We start from the raw sequence: 26864 nt of genomic DNA on the forward strand, positions 1-26864 counted from the left end.
ACGGAAACTGAGAAAGGGTAGAGAGGCATCAGAATGGATCAAATCCTAAGTTCTAGATCTCATGCTAGCTGAAGGTACGATTTTCAATCTTGGAACGAAACAAAAAGGCAGGCACTGGTCATTGAGATGTGGTCAGGGCAAAATTTGGAGTTTATAAAGAATTGGGAAAAAATGGAGGAGGATAGGGAAAGAATGTCACTGTGGGTATGGATATGGCAAGGGAAAACGTGCAAAAGGGATTCAAATTTATTTATCACATGCATGTTGGAACAAACAGTGAAATGCACTGTTTGTGTTAACAACCAACACATTTATGGATGTGCTGGGGCCACCTGCAAGTGTCACCATAGCATGTTCACGATGCTCAGCAAAAAAAACAGCAGCAACAAAACATCACAACAGCAAAATAATCCCCTTTCTCATCTTCCTAATTACCCACCCACTCTTGAACACAGAGAGACCTCTAACCCCAGGAAAGGCTGCCACTGTGCGTCCTCTCTTGGCCCTAGACTCCCAAGACACTGTACCTCCAACCTCCAGCCCCTGGCCCAGACTCTCAGACTTCTGATTACCCCAGGACTCATTGATCCTTCGAACCTCAGGCCTCATCCCCAGTACTTGCTGATCACAGGAATTTGACTGGTTCATTCTTACTGCACTCATCTAAAATTTTCTTTCTCCTTCATTTAACTTTAGTGTTACAGTCACATTTGTTCATCAACAATGTATAGATTTGAGAGATTCGACAAGATTCATTCCAAAAACAGATTTGACAGAAATAGTAAACAACAGGAATTCTGCAGATGCTGGAGATTCAAGCAACACACATCAAAGTTGCTGGTGAACTCAGCAGGCCAGGCAGCATCTCTAGGAAGAGGTACAGTCCTGACGATGGGTCTCGGCCTGAAACATCGACTGTACCTCTTCCTAGAGATGCTGCCTGGCCTGCTGCGTTCACCAGCAACTTTGATGTTGTCAGAAATAGGATTAGGTCTGTATCTTAAAATCACAGGAATAAGAAGTGTGAGAGGAAGGGTAGGAAAGAAAATGAGTCAGATATAAGAGCAAGATTTAGGTCTTTTGGCCCATCGAGTCTGTTCCTATATCCCAGGGTGACAGTGACTGAAGGGAGTGAGGAACGGAAGCAGGGTGCAAGGAGCCTGTCAAAAATCAGTGGTGAGCAAGATAAGAGGTGCGCATGGTTGGCAATAGAGGGCAGGTGTATGTAGAGAGGTGGGACATTGTTGGAGGGAAGCTCTGATGCAGGGGAAGGGTAGGGGAGCTTGTATATGGGTAAGAAGGTGAGAGGTCAGCTTTGATTTACACGTGTGCGTGAACGGAGGGAAGAGCCAGGTATGCATGTGAAGGGAGTGTCTGCTGTGGGAGCGTAAATGAGGTAGGCTCTGCTGTGGCAGCGTGGATGGAGAGGAGCTCAGGTATGTGTGTGTGTGTGTAAAGGATAGAGTTGCTCTGCTATTCGTGGAACACATACAAAATGCTGCGGAACTCAGGAGGCAGCTATGGAGGGAAATAAACAGTCGACGTTTCGAGCCGAAGCCTTCATCAGAACCGTCTGCCTCTCTGCCGAGGGAAGGAGCCAGTCAGCACATGTTGGCTGCTGCACTGACGGTAACTTCACCTCATGCCGAGGCTCCGACTGGTTCAGGCCAGTTTCAAAGATACATTTAATGTCCGAGAAATGTACACAATATACCTCCTGAAATGTTTTTTTTCTTCGCAACCATCCACGGAAACAGAGGAGTGCCCCAAAGAATGAACGGCAGTTAAATATTAGAACACCAAAGTCACCCCCCCAACCCACCACCACCCCTCATTGGGGCGCAGTCTCCAATGCGGGAGAAAAAAAGAGCAGGAGCTCTGCCATTAACGTTCAATTCAGGATGTTAGCCCACCTCGGGAATGTGAACCTCCAGTGACTCGGGACCATCGACCAATGGCCCTAACACAAACGAAAACTGCTTCACACTGACGGAGCCCCGACCGCTCATGACATCATTACCTTTAACTCAGGCCGTCCGGAGGCGGGGCGCACCCGTGTCGTCATTAGAATGACAAGCGGCGTTAACCAATTAGGTAGCTATGCCCACAATGGGTCCAATCGACACTGGGGTGTAGGCGGGACTCCGTTCATGTTGGCGTGATGGACAGGCCGATGTGGCCAGTGTACGGCAGGGGTATGAAAATTCTGGAAGGCCTATAAGTGCGAGGATCCACGGCTGGAGGACCTGCTTTTGGAGATTGGCGGCTGGCGGGAAAAGAGGGTTCCGGCCTTTTGAAAGAGTAGGAAATGAATCACAAAGCTAAAAAGCGAATAAAAGAAGCAAAGCGCAGTGCCCGCCCCGAGTTGAGAGACTCTTACGACTGGACAAAACACAACTACCACGAAACTTTCTCTCTGTCCTTAAGCACTGTCAAGGTAAGGAGCGGCCAGGCCGCCTTAGGCTGGCCCTATATCCCTGACTCCCCACACCGAGCAACAACACACGGCCCAGCACGTCCTGCACGTACACACGAGCACACCGTCCGAAGCACCAGTAGTAGTGGCGGCGCCAGAGAGCCGAGTCGGTGTGGGATCTGCAGGCGGACTTTTTTTTACGGGAGTTGGGTGCCTGGCCGAAAAGCTCGGCATGGTTTGTCTCGTCCACCACGGATGGGCAAGGAGGCTGCTAAACCCCAGCTGACGGCAGCCGGCTTGACCCAGCCAATCGTCCGGATATTGCCCTCGGCTATGGAACAAGCTGTGGAGGAGGGGTTGGGGTACGGAGCGCCGTTTCTATAATAAAAAAAATCGGGGTTCTCTGTTGCTTTTAGGAAGGGGAAGGGGTCAATCCTGTGGTAACGAAGTAATTTGAAGAAGGGGCCACTATTTTTTGGAACCATAATGAATTTGGGGTTAATGGACACGTGTCTTGTTGCGGAGATACATGTGTTATTTGGAGGGGAATTTCGGTGGCGAGGGGTGGACAGGGTTGCAGTGGATAGTTAATTTCTACTTGAAAATGAACAATTAGTTTTGCATCACGTTTCACTATTTCCAAAATTGTTTACATGATAACGTGTAGTAGTAGCCTCCGAATCAAGATCAATTATTTTATGAATTTAATTCCACTATCATTAGGGGGTCCAGAAGAGATTGGGCTCCAAATCAAAATACCAGTTTACTCTGACAAGAAGTGCTGGGTATAAAGCTTTTTAAGTGTAGCTCAATTTTTGTTTCTTATTTTAATCCATCTACTAGATAAAAACCTCTGTCATTTTATACCAGTGATGTTTGCAGCCATCCCTAAAAATAGCTGTGACTGACAGAAGACCTCTTACTCAATGTCAGCAAGACCAAGGAGCTGATTATTGACCAGGCGGTGCAAAACCACAGGTCCATGAACCAGTCCTCATCGGGGATCAGTGATGGAGAGGGTCAGCAACTTTAAATTCCTCGGTGCTATAATTTCAGAGGACCAGTCCTGGGCACAGCATGTAAGTGCGATTACGAAGAAAACACGGCAGTGCCTCTACCTATTAGTTTGTAAAGGTTCAGCATGACATCTGAAGCTTTGACAAACTTCTGTAGATGTGTGGTGGAGAGTATTTTGACTGGCTGCATCACAGCCGGGTATGGAAACACCAATGCCCTTGAATGGAAAAGCCTACAAAAAGTCGTGAATATGGCCTAGTCCATAGTTGATAAAGCCCTCCCCAGCATTAAGCATATCCTGCTGCATTCACCATCAGGGACCACCACCGCCCAGGTCATGCTGTCTGCTTGCTACAGCCATCAGGAAGAAGGTACAGAGCCTTAGGATCCACACCACTGAGTTCAGGTACAGTTATTGCCCCATCGTTGAACTGTTCCCACATCTATGGACTCACTTTCAAGGGCTCTTCATCTCATGTTCTCAGTATTTATTGCTTATTTAGTTATTATTATTTCTATTTTTTAAAACTTCCTTTTTGTACTTGCACAATTTGTTGCCGTTTGCACACTGGTTATACCAGTTGGAGCAGTCGTTCATTGATTCCATTATGCATATTGGATTTATTGAGTATACTCGCAAGAAAATGCATCTCAGCGTTGTATATGGTGACACTTGTTTACTTCGGACTCTGAAGACTATGGGATACAGAACGGATTTAGCGAAAACAAAAATATTTCAACTGTCAGCTGTTCAATTGTACATGAAATACCTTTGCTGAGAAACTGGTTTGGCAATTACTATAACACGGTTCTTCACAATTTATTCTGTTCAAGTTACACTTTTCAAAGAATCAAAGCCATCACTTATCTTATTTCTGTTACTGCATTGCACCCATCACTCATCTCCTCCTCATGTTATCAAGTGAGGTTTTTGAATCTATTCATCTGTCTAAATAATACTACCTTATTCCTATTTTGGACTATTCATTGGATACACCCATGATTTTATGATACTTGAAGGACAGCTAATGGTATTTTGTAAATAATGATCTAAATATACTGCCTTGTTTCTCCCTACACTTCTGGTTGGGTGTAACCACTGGTGGCTAATGGTGACTGCACTCTTCTCACGATTTGACAACTTACCTCCTCCCCCCTCATTCATTCAGTTGCAATTAGAATTGGGGTCAGTTAAATTATCACTGATGTATGTTGTTTTGTGGCAGCAGTACCCTATGGAAAATCCTGGCGATTCTGGCCTATGTTTCTCATCCTCTGCACGTCACCTTGGCTGAACAGAGGAGCACTTTTAGTTGTAGGCTAAGACAACTTTGCCACTCCAAAGAGCGCTATATGAGGTCATTCTTGCCCTCAGCCATTAAGCTCTGTAATGCGTCAACCTATAGCTAGGGAAGTAATGACCCCTTCCTGTTAGACTGTTTATGGTAACTTTTTTAAAAATTCTTTCTACTTAGACCATAAGACAAAGGAGCAGAAGTCGACCGTTCGGCCCATTGAGTCTATTCCGCCATTTTATCATGAGCTGATCCATTCTCCCATTTAGTCCCACTCCCCCGCCTTCTCACCATAACCTTTGATGTCCTGACTAGCCAGATACCGATCAATCTCTGCCTTAAATACACCCAATGACTTGGTCTCCACTGCTGCCCGTGGCAACAAATTCCATAGATTCACCACCCTCTGACTAAAAAAATTTCTTTGCATCTCTGTTCTGAATGTTCTAAATACTTCTAATATTTGTATCTGTGCACTTGTAATGCACGGATATACAATGACACTTTAGTTTCCTCTGGGATCAATAAAGTATCCATCTACAGCGTGAAACATTAAAAATCTGTTCCAATGTGCAAGTAAATAATAAATAGTGCGAATGAAGAGTAGCAAGGTTGTGTTGATGGACCTTTCAGAAATCTGGTGGCAGAGAGAAAGAAGCTGTTCCTGAAATGTTAAATGTGGGTTCTCAGGCTCTTGTGCCTACTTCCTGATGGTAGTAATGAGAAGAAGAGATGTCACAGATGTTAAGGATCTTTAATGATGGACACTGCTTTTTTGAGGCCATTGTAAGTTCATGCAGCAAATATTTGCCGTGAGAATGCAATGACTCATTCTGAACTCTTTCATCTAGCTATATTTTGCACTCCTTCCTAACAGTTCTCATGGTTTATATTGCTTTGTTTCTCCTTGGCTTGTTAGTAGTTTTGGTCTTTGTGTCAGTCCCTTAAAATTCTTGTTCTCTGTTCATAGAAGCTGTATCCTGAATTAGATTCTGACACTATAACTCCATTCTTCCTGAAACCTCTATCCACCTCACTTTACCTCCTCTGACTTCTGAGCATCATGTCCTCGCTTCACAGTTTCATTTGTATGGGCTCTCCCACCAGTATTCATGCCCACTCTTGTGATCTCAAAATGTTCCTTTACAGCCCTTTAGCAGCAATTATACTTTGAACTTGCTTCTTCCAAATTCATTGCAGTGTCTGTATGTTGGTAGACCTCACCCCTGCTCTCTTGATTGTATATCCACTGACCATCGATAATTCCACTTTCCTTCCAAATTGCTAATGCCAGTAAGAATTGTAAATGTTTACCTTCCAATTGCAAAATGAAAATATTAGCTTCACAATATTTTTTTACGTTGAAAAGTGCTGTTATCATCTCCTATCTTAGCTCACCCCTGACCTTTGCTTTTGGACTTCCAAATGGAAAATCTTTAAATATGTTATGGCCTCTTAAATTTGTGCCTATCTAAACTGTCCCCCTTCCAGTTTAACATGTGGATGAACAACACAGGCTACCACTGTCTACATCCCCTCCTTGCCCTACACCTACCATCCACACCGCCACATACCAAGTACTATCATCCTGAACTTCACCCCCCCCACCAGTCCCCACCTTCCACCAACTCCCCAGTCATTCTGGACTGGCCTTCACTACTGAGCAGGTGAGAAGGGCTCTGGGGAACTCAGACACAGCAAAGCATTGGGACTGGATGGTATGAACCCCAAGGTCCCAAAGGAGTGTGCTGAGCAGCAGCTGTGCAGAGTTCTCCAGCACATTTTCAATCTGAGTCTCAGCCTGGAAAAGGAGATGACTGTGTGGAAAACATCATGTGGTCCCACTACCCAAGAAGGGTGAACTGAAAGCCTTGAATGATTCCTGTCCAGTGGCCCTGACCTCACATATCACGAAGACCCTAGAGAGGCTAGTCCTGGCTTACCCCTGACCCCTGGTCAGATCAGCCTTCGATCCCCTGCAGTTTGCCTACCAGGAGCACTTTAGAGTTGATGCCGTAATCTGCCTGCTGAACAGAGCCTACTACCATTTGGATAAGTAGGGCAGCACTGTGAGGATCATGTTTTTTGATTTCTCAGTGCCTTCAATACTATTCAGCCCTTATTGCTGGGGGAAAAGCTCCATTTAATGCAGGTTGGCACTTTCATTGTATCCTGGATAATGGACTACCTGAGTGGCAGACCACAGTTTGGGAGGCTTCAGAGCTGGCTATAAGCAGCAGTAGAGCCCCACAGGACTGTATTGGGTCCCTTCCTGTTTACCCTGTATACCTCGGACTTTAGATACAGCACTAAGGCATGTCATCTGCAGAACTTCTCTGACTCAGCAATATTTAGATTATAAGGACACGCAGTCCTCTTTTATTGTCATTTAGTAATGCATGCATTAAGAAATGATACAATATTCCTCCGGTGTGATATCACAGAAACACAGGACAGACCAAGACTGGAAAAACTAACAAAAACCACATATTTATGACATATAGTTACAACAGTGCAACAATACCATAGCTTGATGAAGAACTGGCCATGGCCACAGTAAAAAAAAAAGTTCAAAGTCTCTCGAAAGTCCCACATCTCACACAGATGGGAGAAGGAAGAAAACTCTCCCTGCCATGCCCGACCACAGTCCGACTCTGAGTCATCCGAAAACTTCGAGCCTCTGACACCGAGTACTGAGCACCTTCTCTGCCGAACGCTTCGACCCTAGCCTTGGTCGCCAGCAGCAGGCAAAGCCGGGGATTTTGGAGCCTTCCCTCCGGAGATTCTCGGATTCTCGATCACACAGTAGCAGCAGCAGCGAACCGGCCATTTCAGAAGTTTTCTCCAGATGTTCCTCTGTGCTTCTCACGTCTGTCTCCATCAAATCAGAATTGTGCACGGCATCCTACTTACAAATACGATATCATTTCACTGGAGAGCTGCGCGCACTGCATCGCGCTGCCATCTTTTCCTCCCGCCTTTTGGGTGTATAAAGGGAGGATGGATACAGGGTCCTGGTGGAGGACTTTGTCAGATGGTGCAAGCTGAATCATCAGCAGCTCACCATCAACAAGGCAAAGGAGATGGTGATGGAATTTAGGAAGACTAAGCCTGCAGTGCCCCCTCTTCCTATTGATGGTAAAGATGTGAATGTGGTGAAGACCTACATGTACCTGGAGATGCACCTGGATGACAGACTTGAGTAGAGCACCAACACAGGCTGTGTACAAGAAGGGCCAAAGTCACCTCTACTTCCTGAGGAGACTGAGGTCCTTTGGAGTATCCAGGCCTCTCCTTCACATGTTCTACCAGTCTCTTGTTACCATTGCAATCTTCTATGCGGTGATGTGTTGGGGCAATGGCATCAACATGGGTGATGCCAACAGGCTCAATAAACTGATTAGAAAAACTGGCTCTGATGTAGGAGTCAAACTGGACACATTGGAGACTGTGGTAGAACAAAAGACCCTAAAGAAAATCCTGGCAATTCTGGACAATGTTTCTCATGCTCTGCATGCCAACTTGGCTGAACAGAGGAGCACTTTTAGTGATAGACTAAGACAACTGTGCCGCTCCAAAGAGCGCTATATGAGGTCATTCTTGCCCTCTGCTTTATAATGAGTCAACCTATAGCCGGGGAAATGATGATCTTCCTTCCTGTTAAACTGTTTGAGGTAACATTTTTTATTCACTTTTTTTCTCTTCTAATTGTATATTTGTGTATCTATGCACTTGTAATGCTGCTGTGATACTGTAATCTCCTATGGGATCAATGAAGTGGCTATCTATTGTTTGATTCTCTTGCTACTGTGACCAAATTATCATGTTAATTTACAATCATTACAACCTCAGTGCAGTCTGTTACCATTAGCTGTGATATCCTACATTATCTCTATTCTGTTTTCAATTGAAATGTGACTGCATATGCTGTTCTATTTTAGAGTATCTTTTGCAATTGTTTTACTTGCAAATATATCTCTTCAAGTTTATTCATGTCTCTTATTTGCAGACTACTCACAGGTGCACAGGAGATGCCCGATGGAACAAGAGAGTGGGTAGTTTGAGGCGTTGTTTACACAGGGCTTCTATGTTCTTCTGATGGATATTTCCAATACCCATCCTAACTGCTCCTTTTCATGGGCCAGGAATTCCCAGGAGACAGTGGGAATAGTGTATTCTTTTCAATTCTTCCCTTGATGCTCAGAATAGAGTCTCTGTTTCAGGAGTCTGGTGTCAGGCATGCAAATGATGTCGCCTACCCAGTATATCTAATAATGTATTTAGGGCCTCAATGTGAGGTTTGTAAGCTGAAGATGGCTTTGTTCTTTGAACGTAATTCCACAAAGCATTCTGCTTTGTGAAATTGATGTGCATTTGGCTATAGAGGCCTAAAGTTTTGATTTCCTGCAGAAAATGCAGGACCATCATTAAGCCCAAAGGTCTTTGGGAAAGAGTCAGTTTTGATCTTTGAAGTCTCTTGAACATTTTCCTTCATTGAAGATACTACATGTTGAACAACATTTGTCAGACTATTGGTTACAAATGGGTTCTTTAAATTTGGCTTTTTGGGTGTTTATTCAGAGAACACTACAGCACAGAAATGGGCCCTTCAGCCCATCTAGACCATACCATACCAAACAGTTGATCTGCATCCAGACCATAGCTCTCCATACCCCTCCCATCCATGTACCTTTCCAAATTTCTCGTGTTGAAATCAAACCCACATCCACCATTTACCCTGGCAGCTTGTTCTATACTTTCACCACCCTCTGAGTGAAGAAGTTTCCCTTAACCATGTCACCTTTTTATCTTTAACCTGTTACCTCTAGTTCTAGTTTCACCGAAAAAGCCTGCTTACATTTCATCTATACAGCTCATGATTTTGTAAACCTCTTATCAAATCTCCCCTCATTCTCTTGCACTCCAGGGAGTAAAGTCCAGACCTATTCAACCTTTCCCTATAACTTAGGTCCTCGAGTCCTGGCAACATCCGAGTAAACTTTCTCTGCACTTTTTCAATCTTATTGGTGTTTTTCCTATTGGATGTGACCAGAACTTCACACACTACTCCAAATTAGGCCTCCCCTACATCTTGTACAGCTTCAACATTACATCCCAACTCCTGTACTCACTACTTTGATTTGTGAAGGCTACTGTGCCAGAAGCTGTTTTTACGACCCTATCTTCCTGTGACAGCACTTTCAAGGAATTATGGATCTCTGTTCCCAGATCCCCCTGTTCTACACCACTTCTCAATGCTCTGTCATCCACCGTTTAAATCATACCCTGCTTTGTCCTCCAAAAGAGTAGCACCTCACACTTGTCTGTATTAATTTCCATCTGCAATGTGTCTGCCTATTTTTCTAGCTGGTCCAGATCCCACTGCAAGTTTGGATTGCCTTCTTTACTGTCCACTGCACCCCCAATCTCAGTGTCATCTGTAAATTTGCGGATCTAATTTACCACATTATCATCCAGAATATTGATATAGGTGACAAACAACAACCGATCCAGCACACCACTAGTCACAGACCTCCAGTCAGAGCGGCTGCATCTAGTACCACTCTTTTGCTGCTTCTGTGAAGCCAATGTCTAATCCAATTTACTACCTCATCTTGAATGCCAACCATCTGAAGCTGTGCGGGACCTTGTTAGAGTCCTACTAAAGTCCCTGTGGACATCATCTACTGCTTTGCCTTCATCAACTTTCCTGGTAACTTCCTCGAAAAACCCTATAAGATTGGTTAGACATGACTTACCACGCACAGAGCCATGTTGACTATCTCTGATCAGTCCCTGTCAATCCATATACTTGTAGGTATCTGGTCCTTTAGAATACTTTCCAGTATCTTGCTCACTACTGATGTTAGGTTCACTGGCCTATAATTTACTGGCTTATTCTTAGAGCATTTCTCAAACAATGGAACAATGTTAAACACTCTTCTATTCCTCCAGCATCTCACTTGTTAAGGATGTTTTAAATATCTATAATGGTTTAAATATTTGTATCTATAACATAATTGCTGCTGCCTCTGGAGTTTCTGCACTAGCCTCTCAAGGTCTGAGGGAACACCTTTTTTAGGCCCTGGGGATTTATCTACACTAATTTGCCTCAAGGTAGCAAATATCTCCTCTGTAACCTGTATATGATTCATCACCTAATTTGCTGCCTTGCCTCACTTCTACAGACTCTGTCCATCTCACAAGTAAATACAGATAGGAAAAAAAATCCATTTATGATCTCCCCCATCTCTTTGGCTCCATGTATAGATCACCACTCAGATCTTCAGGAGGACCAACTTTGTCCCTTGCTATCCTTTTGCTGTTAATATATCTGTAAAAGCCCTTGGGATTCTCCTTCATCTTGCCTGCTAAGGCAGCCTCGTGCCTTCTTTTAGCCATCTTGATCTCCATAAGTGTTCTCTTACATTTCTTGTACTCCTCAAGTACCTCATTTGTCCCCTTCTGCCTGTACCTGTTGTGTACCTCCTCCTTAACCAGGGACTCAATGTCTCTCGAAGCCAAGGTTCCCTAAACCTGTTATCCTTATCTTATTTTGACAGGAACATACAAACTCTGTACTCTCAAAATTTCACCTTTGAAGGCCGCTCACTTAACAAGCACACCTTTGCCAGGAAACCACCTGTCCCCATCCACACTTGCCAGACCCTTTCTGATACTACCAAAATTAGAGTTTCTCCAATTTGGACTCTCAACCCAAGGTCCAGACCTACGGTAGTCCTTGATTATTTTGAAATTAATGCAAATTGTTCCCCAACACAAATTTGCATTACCTGTCCTGTCTCATTCCCTTATCAGAGATCTGGTATCAGACCTTACTGAGACCTCTGTGTCCTGAGTAAGGAAACTTTTCTGAACACATTTGGCAAATTGTGTCCATCTAGCCCTTTACTGTATGGGAATTTCAGTCAAAATTTGAAAAGTTAACATTACCTCCTATCACAATCTTATGTTCCTTGCAACAGTTTGCAAACTCTACAAATTTGCTCCTTTAAATCCTATTTGCTGTTGGTTGGTCTATAGTATAATCCTATTAACGCGGTCATACCTTTCTTATTCCTTGGTTCCACTCATAGCCTCAGTAGATGGACACTCCTAGTTTGTCCTGTTTGAGCACTGCTGTGATTTCCCTAACTAGTAATGCCACCCCTCCCCATTTAACCCCTCCCACTCTATCACATCTAAAACCCCAAACCATTAAGCTGCCTGTCCTGCAGGCAAGTCTTACTAATGGCTACAATGTCATAGTTCCACATGCTGATATATGCTGCAGGTTCATATGCCTTTCCTATAATAGTCCTTGCATTGAATTATAAAATTCAAAACATGAGTCCCACCATATCAACCTCTTTATTCCTGACTTTGTAGGCTTGACAGCATGTTTCCCCACAAGCACACCACTATCTGCTCTGGTTCCCATCCCTCTCCAACTCTGGTTTGATCACCCTTTGCCCCCCCCCCATGCAGCACTAGCAAACATTCCCACAAGTTTCTTCCAGTTCAGGCACAAACCATCCTGCCTGTACAGGCCCCACTTTTCCTGGAAGAGAGCCTATTCATCCAAAAACCTGAAGCCCTCCTTCCTGTACCATCGCCTTAGCCACATATCAAACTGTATTATCTTCCTATTTCTGATCCCAATAGCATGTGGCACAGGGAGCAATCCTGAGATCACAACCCTGGCAGTATTGTCCTTTAACTTAGCACCAAACTCCCTGAAGTCACTTTGCAGTGTATAGTAACCCTTTCTACCCATGTCATTGGTATTGACATGGATCACAGCCTCTGGCTACTCACCCTCCTGCTTAAGAATGCTGTGCATTTATCTGAGATGTCTCTGACTCTGGCACCCAGAAGGCAACATCCTGGAATCTTATTCCTGTACACAGTACGTGTTCCTGTCTATTCCCTAACCATTGAATCCCCTATCACCATAGCTCACCTCTTGTCTCCTTCCTTCTGAGCCACAGAGCAAAACTCAGTGCCAGCGACCTGACTGTTGTGGCTTTCCCCTACTAAGTCATTCCTCCAACCCCCAACAGTATCCAAAGCGGTATGCTTGTTATTGAGAATAACATCCGCAGGAGTACACTGAACTGGCTACCTATCCCTTTAGGTCTCCTGATGGTTACCTAGTTACCTCTGTCCTGCACCTTTGGTTTAGCTGTCACCCTGTATTGCCTGATGATCAATCCTTCAGCCTTCTGAATGATCTGGAGTTCTTTCAGACCTTAACACGGTCTGAAAGAAGCTGTAGCTTTATGTACTTTGTGCGTGTGGTCATCAGGGACCCTGCCGGTTTCCCTGCCTTCCCACATCCCTCGAGGAAGCATTCCACTTTCCTGTCTGGTATTCCCACTGTTCGAACTGTGCAATAAGAAAAAAGAAAGTGAATTATTCCTGTTTTCCTGTTCTAATTTCCTTCCCTTGCTTTTGTTTCATTTGTGTTAACATGTTGTATGAATAATTGTGCAGTAAAACAAAAATATTGGAATTTCTAAAGATTAGAAGGAGGAGCCTATCTGCAGGCTGAGAATAAGCGGGGAAGACATTTAAAACAAGTACAGAACTTTTGCTACTTAGGAAGCTGGGTGACATCAGATGGCAGGTGTGACTTGGACATCAAAAGAAGAATAGGGATGGCAAAAGACACCTTTACGAGAATGTAGAGTATACTGACCAACACTAAACTAGGCATGACAGCCCACCTCAGATCACTGAAATGTTACGTTTATCCAGTTATGTTCTATGGCTCAGAATGTTGGACAATATCTAGTAACATGAAGAAACGAACTGAAGCAGTAGAGATGTGGTTTTTGAGGAGGATACAAAGAATATCATGGACGAAACGAATATCTAAGGAGGATGTCATGAACAGAGCAAGCACAAAAAGAGAAATAATGTATGAGATCATGAAAAGGCAACGTGACTTCCTTGGGCATGTGATTAGGAAAGAGGAGTTAGAATGCACGGTAATTATGGGAAAGATTGAAGAGAAGGAAGCAAGAGAAAGACAAAGAGAAATGATGATGGAGACAGCAAGCAGAGAACTGGAAATGAATACCAATGAACTGATCCACTTGACCCGAAACAGGAGTGTGTGGGCCATGGCAGTCAATGCTCAAACTTGGCATGGCACCTGATGATGAAAGATTAGATTAGCTTTATTTGTCACATTTACATCAAAACATACATTAAAATGTGTTATTTGCACTGAGGATGTACTGGGGGCAGTCTGCATGTGGTGCCATGCTTCTGGTGCCAACATAGCATGCCTACTACCTATTAGCCCTAAGTCGTACATCTTTGGTATATGGGAGGAAATTGGAGAAAAACCAGGTGATCATGAGGAAACATACGAACTCCTTGTAGTTAGCAGTGGGAGTTGAACCGTCATTTTTCAGCTGGTGCTATAAAGCATAATGATTACCTTGTCATCCCTAGAGGCTCATCTCTGTTTTGCCAAGATAACAAATGGGATCCTTTCTGTGCAAGCTTACTTCATTCATTAGTGCTTTTACCTTGCAGATCAATGAGGGTGATGCAAGTTTTAATTTATTTCGCTTTTTCTATTTTATGGAATCTCACATGTAAGAAGAGCTAGTGTTACAAATTGTTTAACTTGCATTCTGTAACAATAGACAGTCCTCAGAAACATACTTATTGAAGGGAATTCCCAGAAATGAATAATTTCATAAATTGTCAATAATCTGATGATTATTGCAAATAGCACGTCTTTGCATCCTTTTTTAAAAAATTCAAACTTGGCATCTATGAATCAGCTTGGAATTTAGTGTACTAGTGATTCATAATGTAGTCATGCAGAAGGGTTTGGTACATGTTTAGAAATGGCTCGTTCAAAAAGTTACATGGCAGTTCTGCATCCTTTTTGTGTACATATTTTCGGAAGTAAGTTATTGGTTGTGAGTTATTAATGCTCAATCAACCCAAGATTGTGATTGCCTGGTTCTGGAAGATACTAAATCAATTATTTGTGTAGGTTATAGTCCCAGACCAATTTGATAACAGTAGCCAATATTCATAATGGATTTCTTGAACTGCAACAAATTTATCACATCCTCTGCAATCTGGTGTTACTAAGACTAAATTGCATGAGTAAGGAGAGGAAAAATATAAATTAAAACATGCATTTGAATTGTACTGCTTTGCTGGAAAAATTGTGTATTTAATATTTCAATAATATTTTAGTAACTTGAAGCATTCTTGTTCAATTAAATAATTAATTATTGATTGTAGGTATAAATATCTGAAATGCATAGTCATCACACTACCAAGTGATATGCGCTTGCCTTGCTTAAAGTAAGCTCGAAGTTAGACTCACATTTTCAAACTTCCGTATCTTTCTTTGAATTAGCTTAATGTTTTGAAGTTATAAAACAGAACATTGGTAATGAGGTTTTTTTAAACAGACCTGAGACTGCTACTGACCCTAATGCATTCAAGCACAGCAAGATGCTTTAACTAAAAAAAAATACAGCAAGTACAAAACACAACTTAGCACGTGCAGAGATGGGTCAAGTTTTTTTTTAATATTTTTTTAAAAAAAAAGACACAATTGAGTTTTTTTAAAGAAAAGTCAGAAAACAGGCATTCGGGAATTCATAAAGAGAGAGTACCAGGTGATAATCATAAGAAAGCAGAAATGGCTAGCTATATCGGAAATATTGATGCCTTTGATTACACAACGGATAATTGGCTAAGGTATACTGAGCTAATTCAGTAATATTTTAAAGCAGTGAAATGGCCAATTTTGCTGAGTTCAGTGGGTTTAAAGTCGTACAGTTTGCTTTGAAGTTTAACTGCTCCAACCAACCCATCCAAAATGAGCTTTGCTGATAATGTAAAAGTAATGCAGGAACACTTACAACCAAAACCATTATTGATTGCAGAACACTAGATTTCATAAGTGAAGTCATAACAAAAGAGTCCATTTCAGCTTATGTGGTTGAATTGAAGAAGTTGCCTGAGCATTGTCAGTTCAATAATGGGCTTAATAATGCACTAAATGATTGTTTAGTTTGTTGAATCTTACAAGAAAGTATTCAAAAATGGCTCCTTACTGAAGCACAACTTGTATTGAAAGGAGCTATTGAAATCACTGTTTCAGTGGAAACAGGCAAAGATACAACTGAATTGCAGTCAGGAATAAAAATGAGTGTGAATCAAACTGCAGCATCTAAACAGAAACCTACCTGGCCAAACAAATTGTGTTACTGTTGAGGTACGGGTTTATGTACATCAGAACAATGCAGGTTTAAAGGTGAAACTCAGAAAATGCTGCAAAGAAGGATACAAACTAAGAGCAGATCAAGCAGACAAAAATAGACTACTCAGAAAAGAGAAAGGTAAAAAGTCAAGTTACAATTTAAAAAAAATACTAATCTGAATGCTGTTAATGCAAAATCTGATAATGATAGTGTTGCAGGACTGGATACTCTTGATATTGACAATATGAAGCTAACAATAGAGCAATATGGTTTACACAGAAGGGAATGGCAAATTAAAATGGAATTAGACACTGGTTCAGCTGTTTCAGTCATTCTACAAAATGAGTCTGAGAGGCATTTCAAAGATATTAAACCGAAGCCTGAAGATGTCCAATTAAGAACTTGTACTGGAAAAAAATATAACTCTTGTGGGATTGACATCCATAACAGTGAAATACAGCAACCAGCAAGTCACATTGAGCTTGAATATGGCAAACAAGAGGACCAGTATTGTGGGGAACAGTGAAACAGCTACAACGTGATTTGAAAATCCATCCACAATTTGCTTGCCACGTCCTCTGCAATAGACCTAACTGAAAGCAAATTAAGAATGATATTGGGAGATGCCCCAACTGTCTCCATGGTGTACTCATGCATCTTCATTAGTTCAAGAGAGACATCCTAGAAAGAAGAAAAAGGAAAGGAAAAAGAAAGGTTCCAGAGTTGTCAGAACCATGTTCTGCAGTCTCAGCGTCACTTCCTACAATCACCACAGAGGAGGCCCCAGAACCTGATATTGTTTCACAGCTACAAGTTTCACCTGCCAAGCAGACTTGACAACCCTTGTCAGGAAAGATGTTATGCCACCAGAGTAAAAAAATTCTCCACAGTGATTAAATCTTTGGTTCTAAATGGGACAATTTAAAATCTTCTATGCTGAGGATGTGTGTACAGTGCCTAGAAGTATTCCCACCCCTCAGAAGTTTTCATGTTTTACTGTTTTACAACTTTGAATCGCGGTGGATTTGATTTAGCTTTTTTTGACACTGCTCGGCCAGATTTTGCCAGAAAGCCATGTGGGAGACTCTGAAGTCAGCTGGAAGAAGGTTCTATGGTCAGATGAAACCAAAATTGAGCACTTTGACCATCAGACTAAACGCTATGTTTAGCATAAGCCAAACGCCACATAGCAAAAACACACCATCCCTACCATAAAGCATGGTGGTGGCTGCATCATGCGATGGGGTTGCTTCACTGCAGCAGGCCCTGGAAGGCTTGTAATGGTAGAGGGTAAAATGAATGCAGCAAAATAAAGGGAAATCCTGGAGGATAACCTGATGAAGTCTGCAAGAGCACTGCGGCTTGGGAGAACATTTGTTTTCCAGCTTGACAAAGACCCCAAGCATGAAGCCAAAGCTGCACAGGAATGGCTTAAAAACAGCAAAGTTAATGTCCTGGAGTGGCCAAGTCAAAGTCCAGACCTCAATCCATTTGAGAATTTATGGCTGGACTTGGAAAGGGCTGTTCACTCATGATCCTCATGCATTCTGACAGAGCTTGAGTGATTTTGTAAAGAAGAATGGGAGAAAAATTGAAGTGACCCGATGTGCAAAGCTGATAGAAACCTATCCACACAGACTGATCCACTATGGCTGTAATTGCTGTCAAATGTGCATTTACTAAATACTGACTTGAAGGGGGTGAGTAATTTTACAGTCAATTATTTTGTTTAATAACTAATAAATATAGACCAATTTGTAGAAATTTGTTTTCACTTCACTTTGACACAAGAGGCTTCTGTTAGGAAAGCCAAATTAAATCTACTGTGATTCAATGTTCTAAAGCAATAAAACAGGAAAGCTTCCAAAGGGGATGAATACTTATAGGCACTGTATATAGTAGCTGTATTGTATAGTATACTGTGTATATAAGTTCATTCAGATACATTCTATATTGACGGAGTTTATAGCTAAGAAGGGAGCAGCGTGTATTTAATATTTCAATAAGTAATCTTGTAAATATGTTGATGATTAAGCATTCTTGTTAATTTACATAATTCATTATGAGTCGTATGTATAAATGTGTGAATTGCATACATCGTCATGCTACCAAATGATATGCGTACTTCGCTTGAAGTAAATTTGAAGTTAGACCTGCATGTTTGGACTCCCGTGCCTTCCTTTAAATTAGTTTACTGTTTTGAAGTTACAAAACATAACACAACTACTTAAACCCATGGAGGAATGATAAATTTGTTAGTGGTTTTATTGCGAGCTGTTGATGAGATCAAAATTTAAGAGACCCATCTTTTCTAACCATGGTTAACTGAACTGTTCTGCGTTTTCAAAGGCCAAGTTTAATGTCAGAGAAATGTATACAATATATATCCTGAAATGCCTTTGCTACGCAAAACATCCACGAAAACAGAGAAGTGCCCCAAAGAATAAACGACAGTTAAATGTGAGAACCCCGAAGTCCCCCCCCAACTCCCCCCTCCTGCGCATTAGCGAGCAGCGATCCCCCTCTCCTTCCCCAGCAAAAATAAACACGCATCAGTGCAATCTCCGAGCCTTAGTGTGTGCTAAGCAATAGCAAAGACACACTAAAATTACCCCAAAAACTTCACACTTCATTTGGAATTAGACAATCCACAGGTTCTCTCTCTCCCTGGCAAGGGAGAGTGAGGTGCCCCCCATTTTCACAGCGAGCAGGAGACATAACAACAACACACTGGTTTATGATCTTAAAAGTTTGTTTCATCGGTTTTTTCAAACTCTGTGTTCAAAGATCACAAAGACCTTGGGTCTTCTGGCCCACAGTGAAAGATTTTCCAGCTTCCCCGACGACACGAGTCTCCAGCCGTGACAGCGACCCTCGATCCACCCGCCTCCAGGGCCCCAAGATCTTAGGTTTCCGAACATGATCGAGATTCTCAGGCCAAGCTCTTGGCATGTCAAATAGTGGCCAGTCATGGAAACCTGAGAACGGGTCCCATTCCCGCAAAGAACCAAAGCCTGCGTGTAACTCCAGGTCAGGGTCTTCAAAAGAACCCCGAAAGGAAAAAATAAAGATATTAAAGGTAGAAATAGAGCTGTTTCTGAAGATGAAAGCATTAGGCACCATCATCCCTCCTAACCAAAGCAGAAATATTTGGAACTACCTCATTGCAGTGTCTGAATCTGTATTTCCTATTTGCTGAAATTGCAAAGTCAAATTGTTTTATGTTAACATTTATTTTCTACTTTCTTCTAGGACAATGTAGAAAGGATAGATGCTTTGGAGACAAGTGTTGAATATTTTATTGAGAAGTATGAGAAACCTTATAAGCCTGTGGTACTGATAAATGCTGAGCGAGGATGGGCAGCACATGAAAAGTGGACACTGGAGCGATTAAAGCGCAAGTACAGGAATCAAAAATTTAAGTGTGGGGAAGACAACGATGGTTATTCTGTTAAAATGAAGATGAAGTATTACGCTGACTATATGGAAACTACAAAAGATGATAGTCCTCTGTACATTTTTGACAGTAGCTATGGGGAGCATCCTAAAAGAAGGAAACTTTTAGAAGATTATGAAGTGCCAAAATATTTCAAGGATGATTTGTTCCAGTTTGCAGGGGAAAAGCGAAGACCTCCATACAGGTAATAGCAGCCTGGACAAATCTGTTTTCATTGCTGCCTGTATATTTTCAGCATGTATAAGGTAGCTTCTCTATCCCAAAAGCCTTGGGTGGAATTTCTATATTTCAAGTTGAAATTGTGTGGAAGGTCCACTTGGAACTCTGGAGTCTTGTTTTTTTTATATATTAGAGAAGGCTGTGAGCTATAATAATGCAGAACAATAGATTCTGTTTTACATTGGAAGTCACCCTGATGGGTATCTGGCAATTATTGATCTTTAATAAAAAGAAAATGAGAAAATGATTGATCTTTTAAACATGGTTCTGCCTAAATACCCATGATTTTGAAAGAACTATTCAAAAGGATACTCCTTTGTTGAAAAAGATATTTTAAGAAAATATGCAAAGAATTGAGAAAATAGTACTAAGATTCGCTTTCAGTAAGGAAGGGCCAAATATTTTTGGACTGCTTTCTCAGGATGGGAAATGAGTACATCTTGTGAGTCAGTTTTATTCAGCAATCCCATTCATATTATCAAAAGCAACTACAGCTTGAAGTTCTTTATCAGTGGTAGCTTTTTGCAATATTGGAATATATTGTAGGTAAAGCATCCCACTCAGATGGTTTTCTTTTCCTTGACAATTCTATCCAAAATATTATTAACTGTGATGATAGTTAATTTGATTTTTTTGTGTAAACTTTGAACATGTATGCAGAAGCAATGGAACAGAGTTACATCAAGAATTCTGAAGTCTTAAGTTCAGAGGAAACAGTCACCTAATCGGTGTCAGAAATAGGCCTGCAACCTAGCCTTGGAAGACCTTTTTTGCACAAAACCACTTAATTTTCTACAACCTACCTTAAGCCATAAGACATAGGAGCAGAATTAACCATTCGGCTCAACAAGTCTGCTCTGCCATTCCATCGTGGCTGATTCTAGATCCCACTCAAGCCCCTACACCTGCTTTTTTCCCATATCCTTTGATGCCCTGACCGATCTGGAAACTCAACTTCTGCCTTAAATATACCCAATGACTTGACCTCCACCACAGTCTGTGGCAGAGCATTCCATGGATTTAATACTCTCTGGTTTAAAAAAAGTTCCTCCTTACCTCTATTCTAAAGGGTTGTCCCTCAATTTTGAGGTTGTGCCTTCTAGTTCCAGATACCCCCACCAGAGAAAACATCCTCTCCACATGCACCATATCTAGTCCCTTCAATTTTCGGTAGGCTTCAATGAGATCCCTCCTGCATTATAAATTCCATTGAGTACGGGCCCAAAGCTGCCAGGTGCTCATTTTAACCCTTTCATTCCTGGAATCATCCTTGTGAACCTCCACTGGACACTCTCCAATGACAATACATCCTTTCTGAGATGTTGGGCCCAAAACCATTGACAATACTCTAAATGTGGCCTGACTAGATTCTTGTAAAGGCTCAGCATTGTCTCCTTGCTTTTTGTATTTATTTACCTTGAAATGGATGCCAACATTACATTTGCTTTCTTTTCCACCGACTCAACCTGTAAACTAACCTTCTGGTAGTCTCACAGGAGGATTCTTAAGTCTCTCTGGACCTTGGCTTATTCAATTGTACCTTGACCTCTTCATGTAATTATATCAGGGAAATAGCCTCTTGACATTTTAATCCACCACATCACCGAGTCCCAAATAGCTGCTCTTCATGATGGCATTATAAATGAATCTGACTTTTTTTTTTGTGGCTTCTTGTTAATGTTCAAGATGCCAGCAAAGAAAACAATGACAGGGAACTGTGCAGGAAATTAATCTGAACACTGGTTGGAAGAGGGTTCCAAATTGGAAAAGTAGAATCTCTCTGATCTTGTATGTGGAGTTGAGTTTGACATACAAGATCAGAGGGGAAGTAAAAGTTGACCTATGACCTATAATTTGGAGAGATGTCATAAGGGGTGTGAAGAGTGAAGTTTCAATGACATTGTGTATGTTTGGTAGAATAGAGTGGCATTTATTTTATCCTTTCGTTTTCCTATTTTCATTTTTTCACCAAGTAATATACTTACATCTGTCATTGAGAGTGACTTTCTGAATGACCATATGAGACCTTTTTGGAAGAAAAGGTTAAAGGTTTTACTACACATTTTTTTGCAATTTATTTTTTTTATTGAATTTCATCATCAAACAAACATTTCCATAAGATGTATTTCAGATACTGTACATATATATCGTAATCATATTTGTCACAAATCTCCACATAATATTTATCTGAGGTATACACTTATAGAAAGGAGAAGAGAGAGAACAATCGAAAGAAAAACTATGTACAGAGTTGGGAGTAATTTTTTTTTTACAACATATTCATTGACTTGTGAGAATAAAATCAGGCCTATGAGGTGTTATGTAGTTAAACCATTTTTTTCCAGTATGAATAAAATTGTTCCAACTTATTAACAGATGATAGTATCTTCTCCATTTTGTAAATGTCCATTGTAATTTCCATCCATACATTTAAAGTTGGGCTTTTCTGTGATAACCATTTCCTGGTAAGGGTCTTTTTACCAGCCACCAGCAGTACATTCATTAAATATTTATCTCTTTTCAACCATTCTTGAGGTATATACCCAAAATATATGGTCTTACTCTGTAAGGGTATTTCACATTTAAAGATGTCTTGTAGGGCATTATGTATCCCACTCCAATAGTCTTTGATAACAGGGCATTCCCAGAAAATATGATAATAGTTTGCATTTTGATTTCCACAATTTCTCCAGCAAGCAGGGGGGTTACTATTATAATGGGATTTCTGAGAGGGTGTAATAAAATATCTTATCAAGTTTTTCCACTCGAACTCCCTGCATTTCTGTGAACTGGTACACTTCCATTGATACCTCCATATTATTGTCCAGTCTTCCTCATGTTATTATCCCTCCTTCGTCCTTCCATTTTGTTTTAATGTATGAAGTCGAATGTGTTTTAAGATTTGACAAACCCTTATAAACGCTTGAAATTATTCTACTACCGTTGTCTGAATTATATGCTTTTCTAAATATCTCTATCAGACATGTACTTGCCTTGGTTACATTTTTAACCGTCCTATTTACATACTGTCGCATCTGTAAATACCGGTGAAAGTCTTGTTTTTCTAATAAGTGTTTCTCTTTGAGCATTTCAAAACTGAACAGTGTTCCGTCTTTCATTGTAGTGCAAATAGCTGTTATTCCTTTAGCTGTCCAGTCCTTAAATCTAGCATCCAGTTTATTCGGCGTAAAGCCCGAGTCATATGCACACCATTTAAGAATTTGCAATGTCTCCCTCTAGTTGATTACTACAGCTCCAATGCCATGTTTAAGTTTTCTGGCGACACCGCCATTTGTCTGGCTAAATTAAAGGTGGTGATGAATCAGCACATAGGAGAGAGATTGAAAATCTGGCTGAGTGGTGCCACAGCAACAATCTCACACTCAATGTCAGAAAAACAAAAGAGCTGTATATTGACTACTGAAGGAAGAAACTGGAGGTTGATGAGCTGATCCTCATCAGGGGCTCAGTGGTGGAGAGGATCAGCAACGTTAGATTCCTCGGTGTTATCATTTCAGAGGATCTGTCCTGGGTCACACACTGCCATTACAAAGAAGGCATGGTAGCACTCAGAAGTTTGTGAAGATTCAGCATGTCATTTAAAACTTTGACAAACTTCTTTAGATGTGTGGTTGAGAGCACAGTGACTGGTTGCATCACAGCCTGGTATGGAAACACCAATGCCCTTGAACAGAAAAAGCCTACAAAAAGTACTGGATACAGCACAGTACATCAAGGATAAAGCCCTCCTACTGAGCACATCTATAAGGAGCATTGTTGCTGAAAAGTAGTATCCATCTTCAAGGGAACCCGTGTCCAGGCTATGCTCACTTCTCATTGTTGCCATCAGGAGGGAATTGCCCAGGCCTCAGGTCCGACACTGCCCAGTTCAGGAACAATTACAGTATTTTCCTTCAACCATTAAGCTCTTGAGCCAGAGGGGACAACTTCACTCACCCGAACACTGAACTGATTCCACAATCTATAGACTCACTTTCAAGGACTCTACAACCTATGTTCTCGATATTTATTTAATATTTTGTTTTTCTCTCTTTTGGTATTTGCATAGTTTGTTGTCTTTTACACATTGGTGGTTTGTCTTTTTGTGAGGTTTTTCCTTGATTCTTGTGCATCTTTGTATTTATTGTGAATGCCCACAAGAAAATGAATCTTGGTAGAATATACTTTGATAATGAATTTACTTTGAACTTAAAAGTTTTTTTTGCAGGAAGAATATTTCTAGTGTGTTCCATTAACAAAAGATGAATGACATCAAGATCAATATTGAGGGGAAAAAAAAAAGTCTCTTGCAAGATTTAATGTCAACGTAAAAATATTTACTGTGATTTATCTTTTCAGATGGTTTGTCATGGGCCCTCCGAGGTCTGGAACTGGTGTCCATATTGATCCTTTAGGAACAAGTGCATGGAATGCTCTGGTTCAAGGTCATAAGCGTTGGTGTCTGTTTCCTACAAATACACCTCGTGAACTTATAAAACTGACAAGGGAAGAAGGAGGAAATCAGCAGGATGAGGCCATCACATGGTTTGTGATTGTTTATCCTCGAACGCAGCAACCAACCTGGCCCCAAGAGTTTAAACCTCTGGAAATTCTTCAGAAACCTGGGGAAACTGTATTTGTGCCAGGTGATATTTCTCAGAGTAATGTTTACTTATACTGGTCTACATTGAATGGGATGAATAGTGATTAAAAAGTCATAATGCCTAAGTGAACCTTTTTTAACATTTTTTTATTTATAGGTGATACTGCTATTTCTCCCATTCAGTCAACAGTAACAATATGTCCACTTTCAAAAATGACTGAATTGTTAGAAAGATTATTTTGTTTTGGTTGTATTTCTAGCTGGCATTGAGAATCTTCAGGACTCAGTGCATGTTGGTGCACACTTTTGAGACATAGGACAATTGATTTGCAGTGGATCTGGGAAAGACAGAAGTTTATTAATATTGTGCTGTGATGGAATGACAAATTTCTGCATTCATGAGAATTCTGTGTTACAAAAATGGGCCTCAATACTCATTTGTTTTTTTTCCTCATTCTAAACTTTATGTAGGCCCGGATGTCTTTGTGGTATTCTATTCGAATAAGTGTAACATCCAATCTGTGTAAAAATGCTCATCTTTGCCATGATTGAGAGTTTGTCTCCACGCAGACCACAGATGAAACTTGTTTTTCTCTAGCTCTGTATAACTCTTAAGTGATAATTTAACCATTCAGCCTTCTGACTTGGTTCATCCTTATTATGTTTGGCATACATATGTCAATTGTTTGTCTCTTATGTTAAGTAGAATCAGCTCTTCTGGATTCAGAACTGATAGGTTTAGAATTTGCCACTGAAACTGAAGCTATGTTATTTTGTGCAAAATAGTTAAGAGTGAAAAGAATATATATACATCACTTTAGAAGAATGAAATATTTGTGCTGTGATATACTGAGAAAATTCATTTTCAAGTTGATTGTCATTCTCTCCACTACAGTAAATACAATGCTACGAGTCAAGGTTCACATAAAAAATCTTATTTCTTGCCCATAAATATAAGTTCTTGCAGTTAATGTAGGGGAATTTAATAGGTTAGCTGGCATTTATTTTCATGCTGTGAAGATAAAGCTTAAAGATGTTAAAGCTTTAATGAGTTGTAGGGATTGCTGGATCTGGAGGTTTGGAGGTTGAATTGAGAAAGCTAGTATTTTTCAATAAGTTGTATCAAAGTCATGATTTGACTGACTAGCAATTATTGTTCATTACCCAGATAATAGACCCATTCAGCCACTCCAAGATGGCCATCTTTCTGTACTCATCAGGATGCGTCTGTCAGTGCTGCAAATTAGTGTCCATTTGCAAACTTTTGATTTCAACACTTCAAGGTGATTTATAAGAAGGAAAATGTATTACTAGTTTTCCCATAATGACCTTTGATTATTTTGGAAAACATAGAAAAAAAGACTTCCTTTTGGTTGTAATAGCAAGGTGAAAAAATAAGTCATGGATTCCTTTAATCCTGGGTAAACGTATACTACTTTAAATGAGAATTAAAAATGTGGTTCTTACAAAATGTTCATTTTACCTTTCAGGTGGATGGTGGCACGTGGTACTCAATATGGATCATACTATTGCTGTTACTCAAAATTTTGCCAGCGCAACCAACTTTCCTGTGGTCTGGCATAAAACCGTTAGAGGACGCCCTAAATTGTCCAGAAAGTGGTACAGGTAATTTCAGACAGAGTGTTCTTTGGAATGAAGCAGGAGATACTGCTTTCAAAATGTTTGTGATTGTGCCTGATGTAAATTATTTCAGAAATAATAGTGAATGGAAAATATCTTTCTTTTAATGTATTACTTCAGTTTCATGTGCTGCATGTTCTGGCATCTCTAAACCTAAATGTTTGAAACTATAGTGAGCAAACAGTTCAGAATGGTCTTACTGCTTATTTATTGCCAACTATCAGAGTCCAAAATCACTGCTTTTGAACACAAACACACGCAACTGATGCTATTTTAAAAATGTCTGCTCTAAGCATGCTGGAGCATAAAATGGCCATACAAGTGTGCGTAACTGACACTAGTTATAAACTATTTGGCAACAGTCTCCTGCCCCAATTAAGCAGTATAGTGTCCCACATAAACTGAGAATCTCAGCAATTTTCTTGTTTAGTTTTTGTTCTTTAAGTGTTGTCTCAAATAAACAGCTACCCTGATTAACAGCTGGCCCAGTTAACCAGAATCCACTGTATTATCCTCATTTGCAGAACTAAAGGACAAGGACAACTTTGCTCTCTATAGCTGACACACCACCACCTTAGTGCAAGATTCTCATGGTATTCTAGCTGTTCAGCTCTTCATGTGAATGTCATTTCACTACTTCAAGTTAGGAACTAAGAATTTGAAGATATTTATTGGCAATCATCTTGAATTACAATGAAAATGAAGCTTTGGAGGATTCAATTGTTGATACTTTTGTATGAAAGCAGTCTGTTATCTATACTGGGTGTCTGCACTGATTTTGTTCATTGCATACACCAGATGAATGCCTTTACTAACTACCATGAATTAACACACAGATTTATAGTACTGTTGTGCTCTTGGTAGTATTTTAATTTGCTCTGTTTCATTTAAATACATAATTTGTTACTTAGTTTGTCTTTTTTATACCTTTATAACAATTTCCATGAAACTGGCTATTTGGCCATCT

At 40.8% G+C, this 26864-nt stretch overlaps 2 protein-coding genes across 5 annotated transcripts in view; one reads left to right on the top strand and one right to left on the bottom strand.

The window, feature by feature from the left end:
* The window catches only part of mettl23 (methyltransferase 23, arginine), a 33299-nt gene extending 31234 nt beyond the window's left edge, over positions 1-2065 (bottom strand). For 2 of the 3 annotated variants that reach the window (XM_072242505.1, XM_072242506.1), the window contains exon 1: positions 1914-2065. In XM_072242505.1, the coding sequence (XP_072098606.1) occupies positions 1914-2009 (96 nt within the window). In that variant the 5' untranslated portion in view covers positions 2010-2065. The remainder of the gene's footprint in view (positions 1-1913) is intronic. The other variant, XM_072242504.1, reaches the window with a different exon arrangement.
* A 113-nt stretch (positions 2066-2178) lies between these two features.
* The window catches only part of jmjd6 (jumonji domain containing 6, arginine demethylase and lysine hydroxylase), a 33340-nt gene continuing 8654 nt past the window's right edge, over positions 2179-26864 (top strand). Inside the window, exons 1-5 of one of the 2 annotated variants that reach the window (XM_072242503.1) lie at positions 2348-2437; positions 3260-3495; positions 19230-19618; positions 24013-24299; positions 25747-25882. In XM_072242503.1, coding sequence (XP_072098604.1) covers positions 3427-3495; positions 19230-19618; positions 24013-24299; positions 25747-25882 — 881 coding nt within the window. In that variant the 5' untranslated portion in view covers positions 2348-2437; positions 3260-3426. Of the gene's footprint in view, positions 2438-3259; positions 3496-19229; positions 19619-24012; positions 24300-25746; positions 25883-26864 lie in introns of both variants that reach the window. The other variant, XM_072242502.1, reaches the window with a different exon arrangement.

Source organism: Mobula birostris, chromosome 24 (genome assembly GCF_030028105.1).
Source record: "Mobula birostris isolate sMobBir1 chromosome 24, sMobBir1.hap1, whole genome shotgun sequence".
NCBI classification, from domain to species: Eukaryota; Metazoa; Chordata; class Chondrichthyes; order Myliobatiformes; family Myliobatidae; genus Mobula; species Mobula birostris.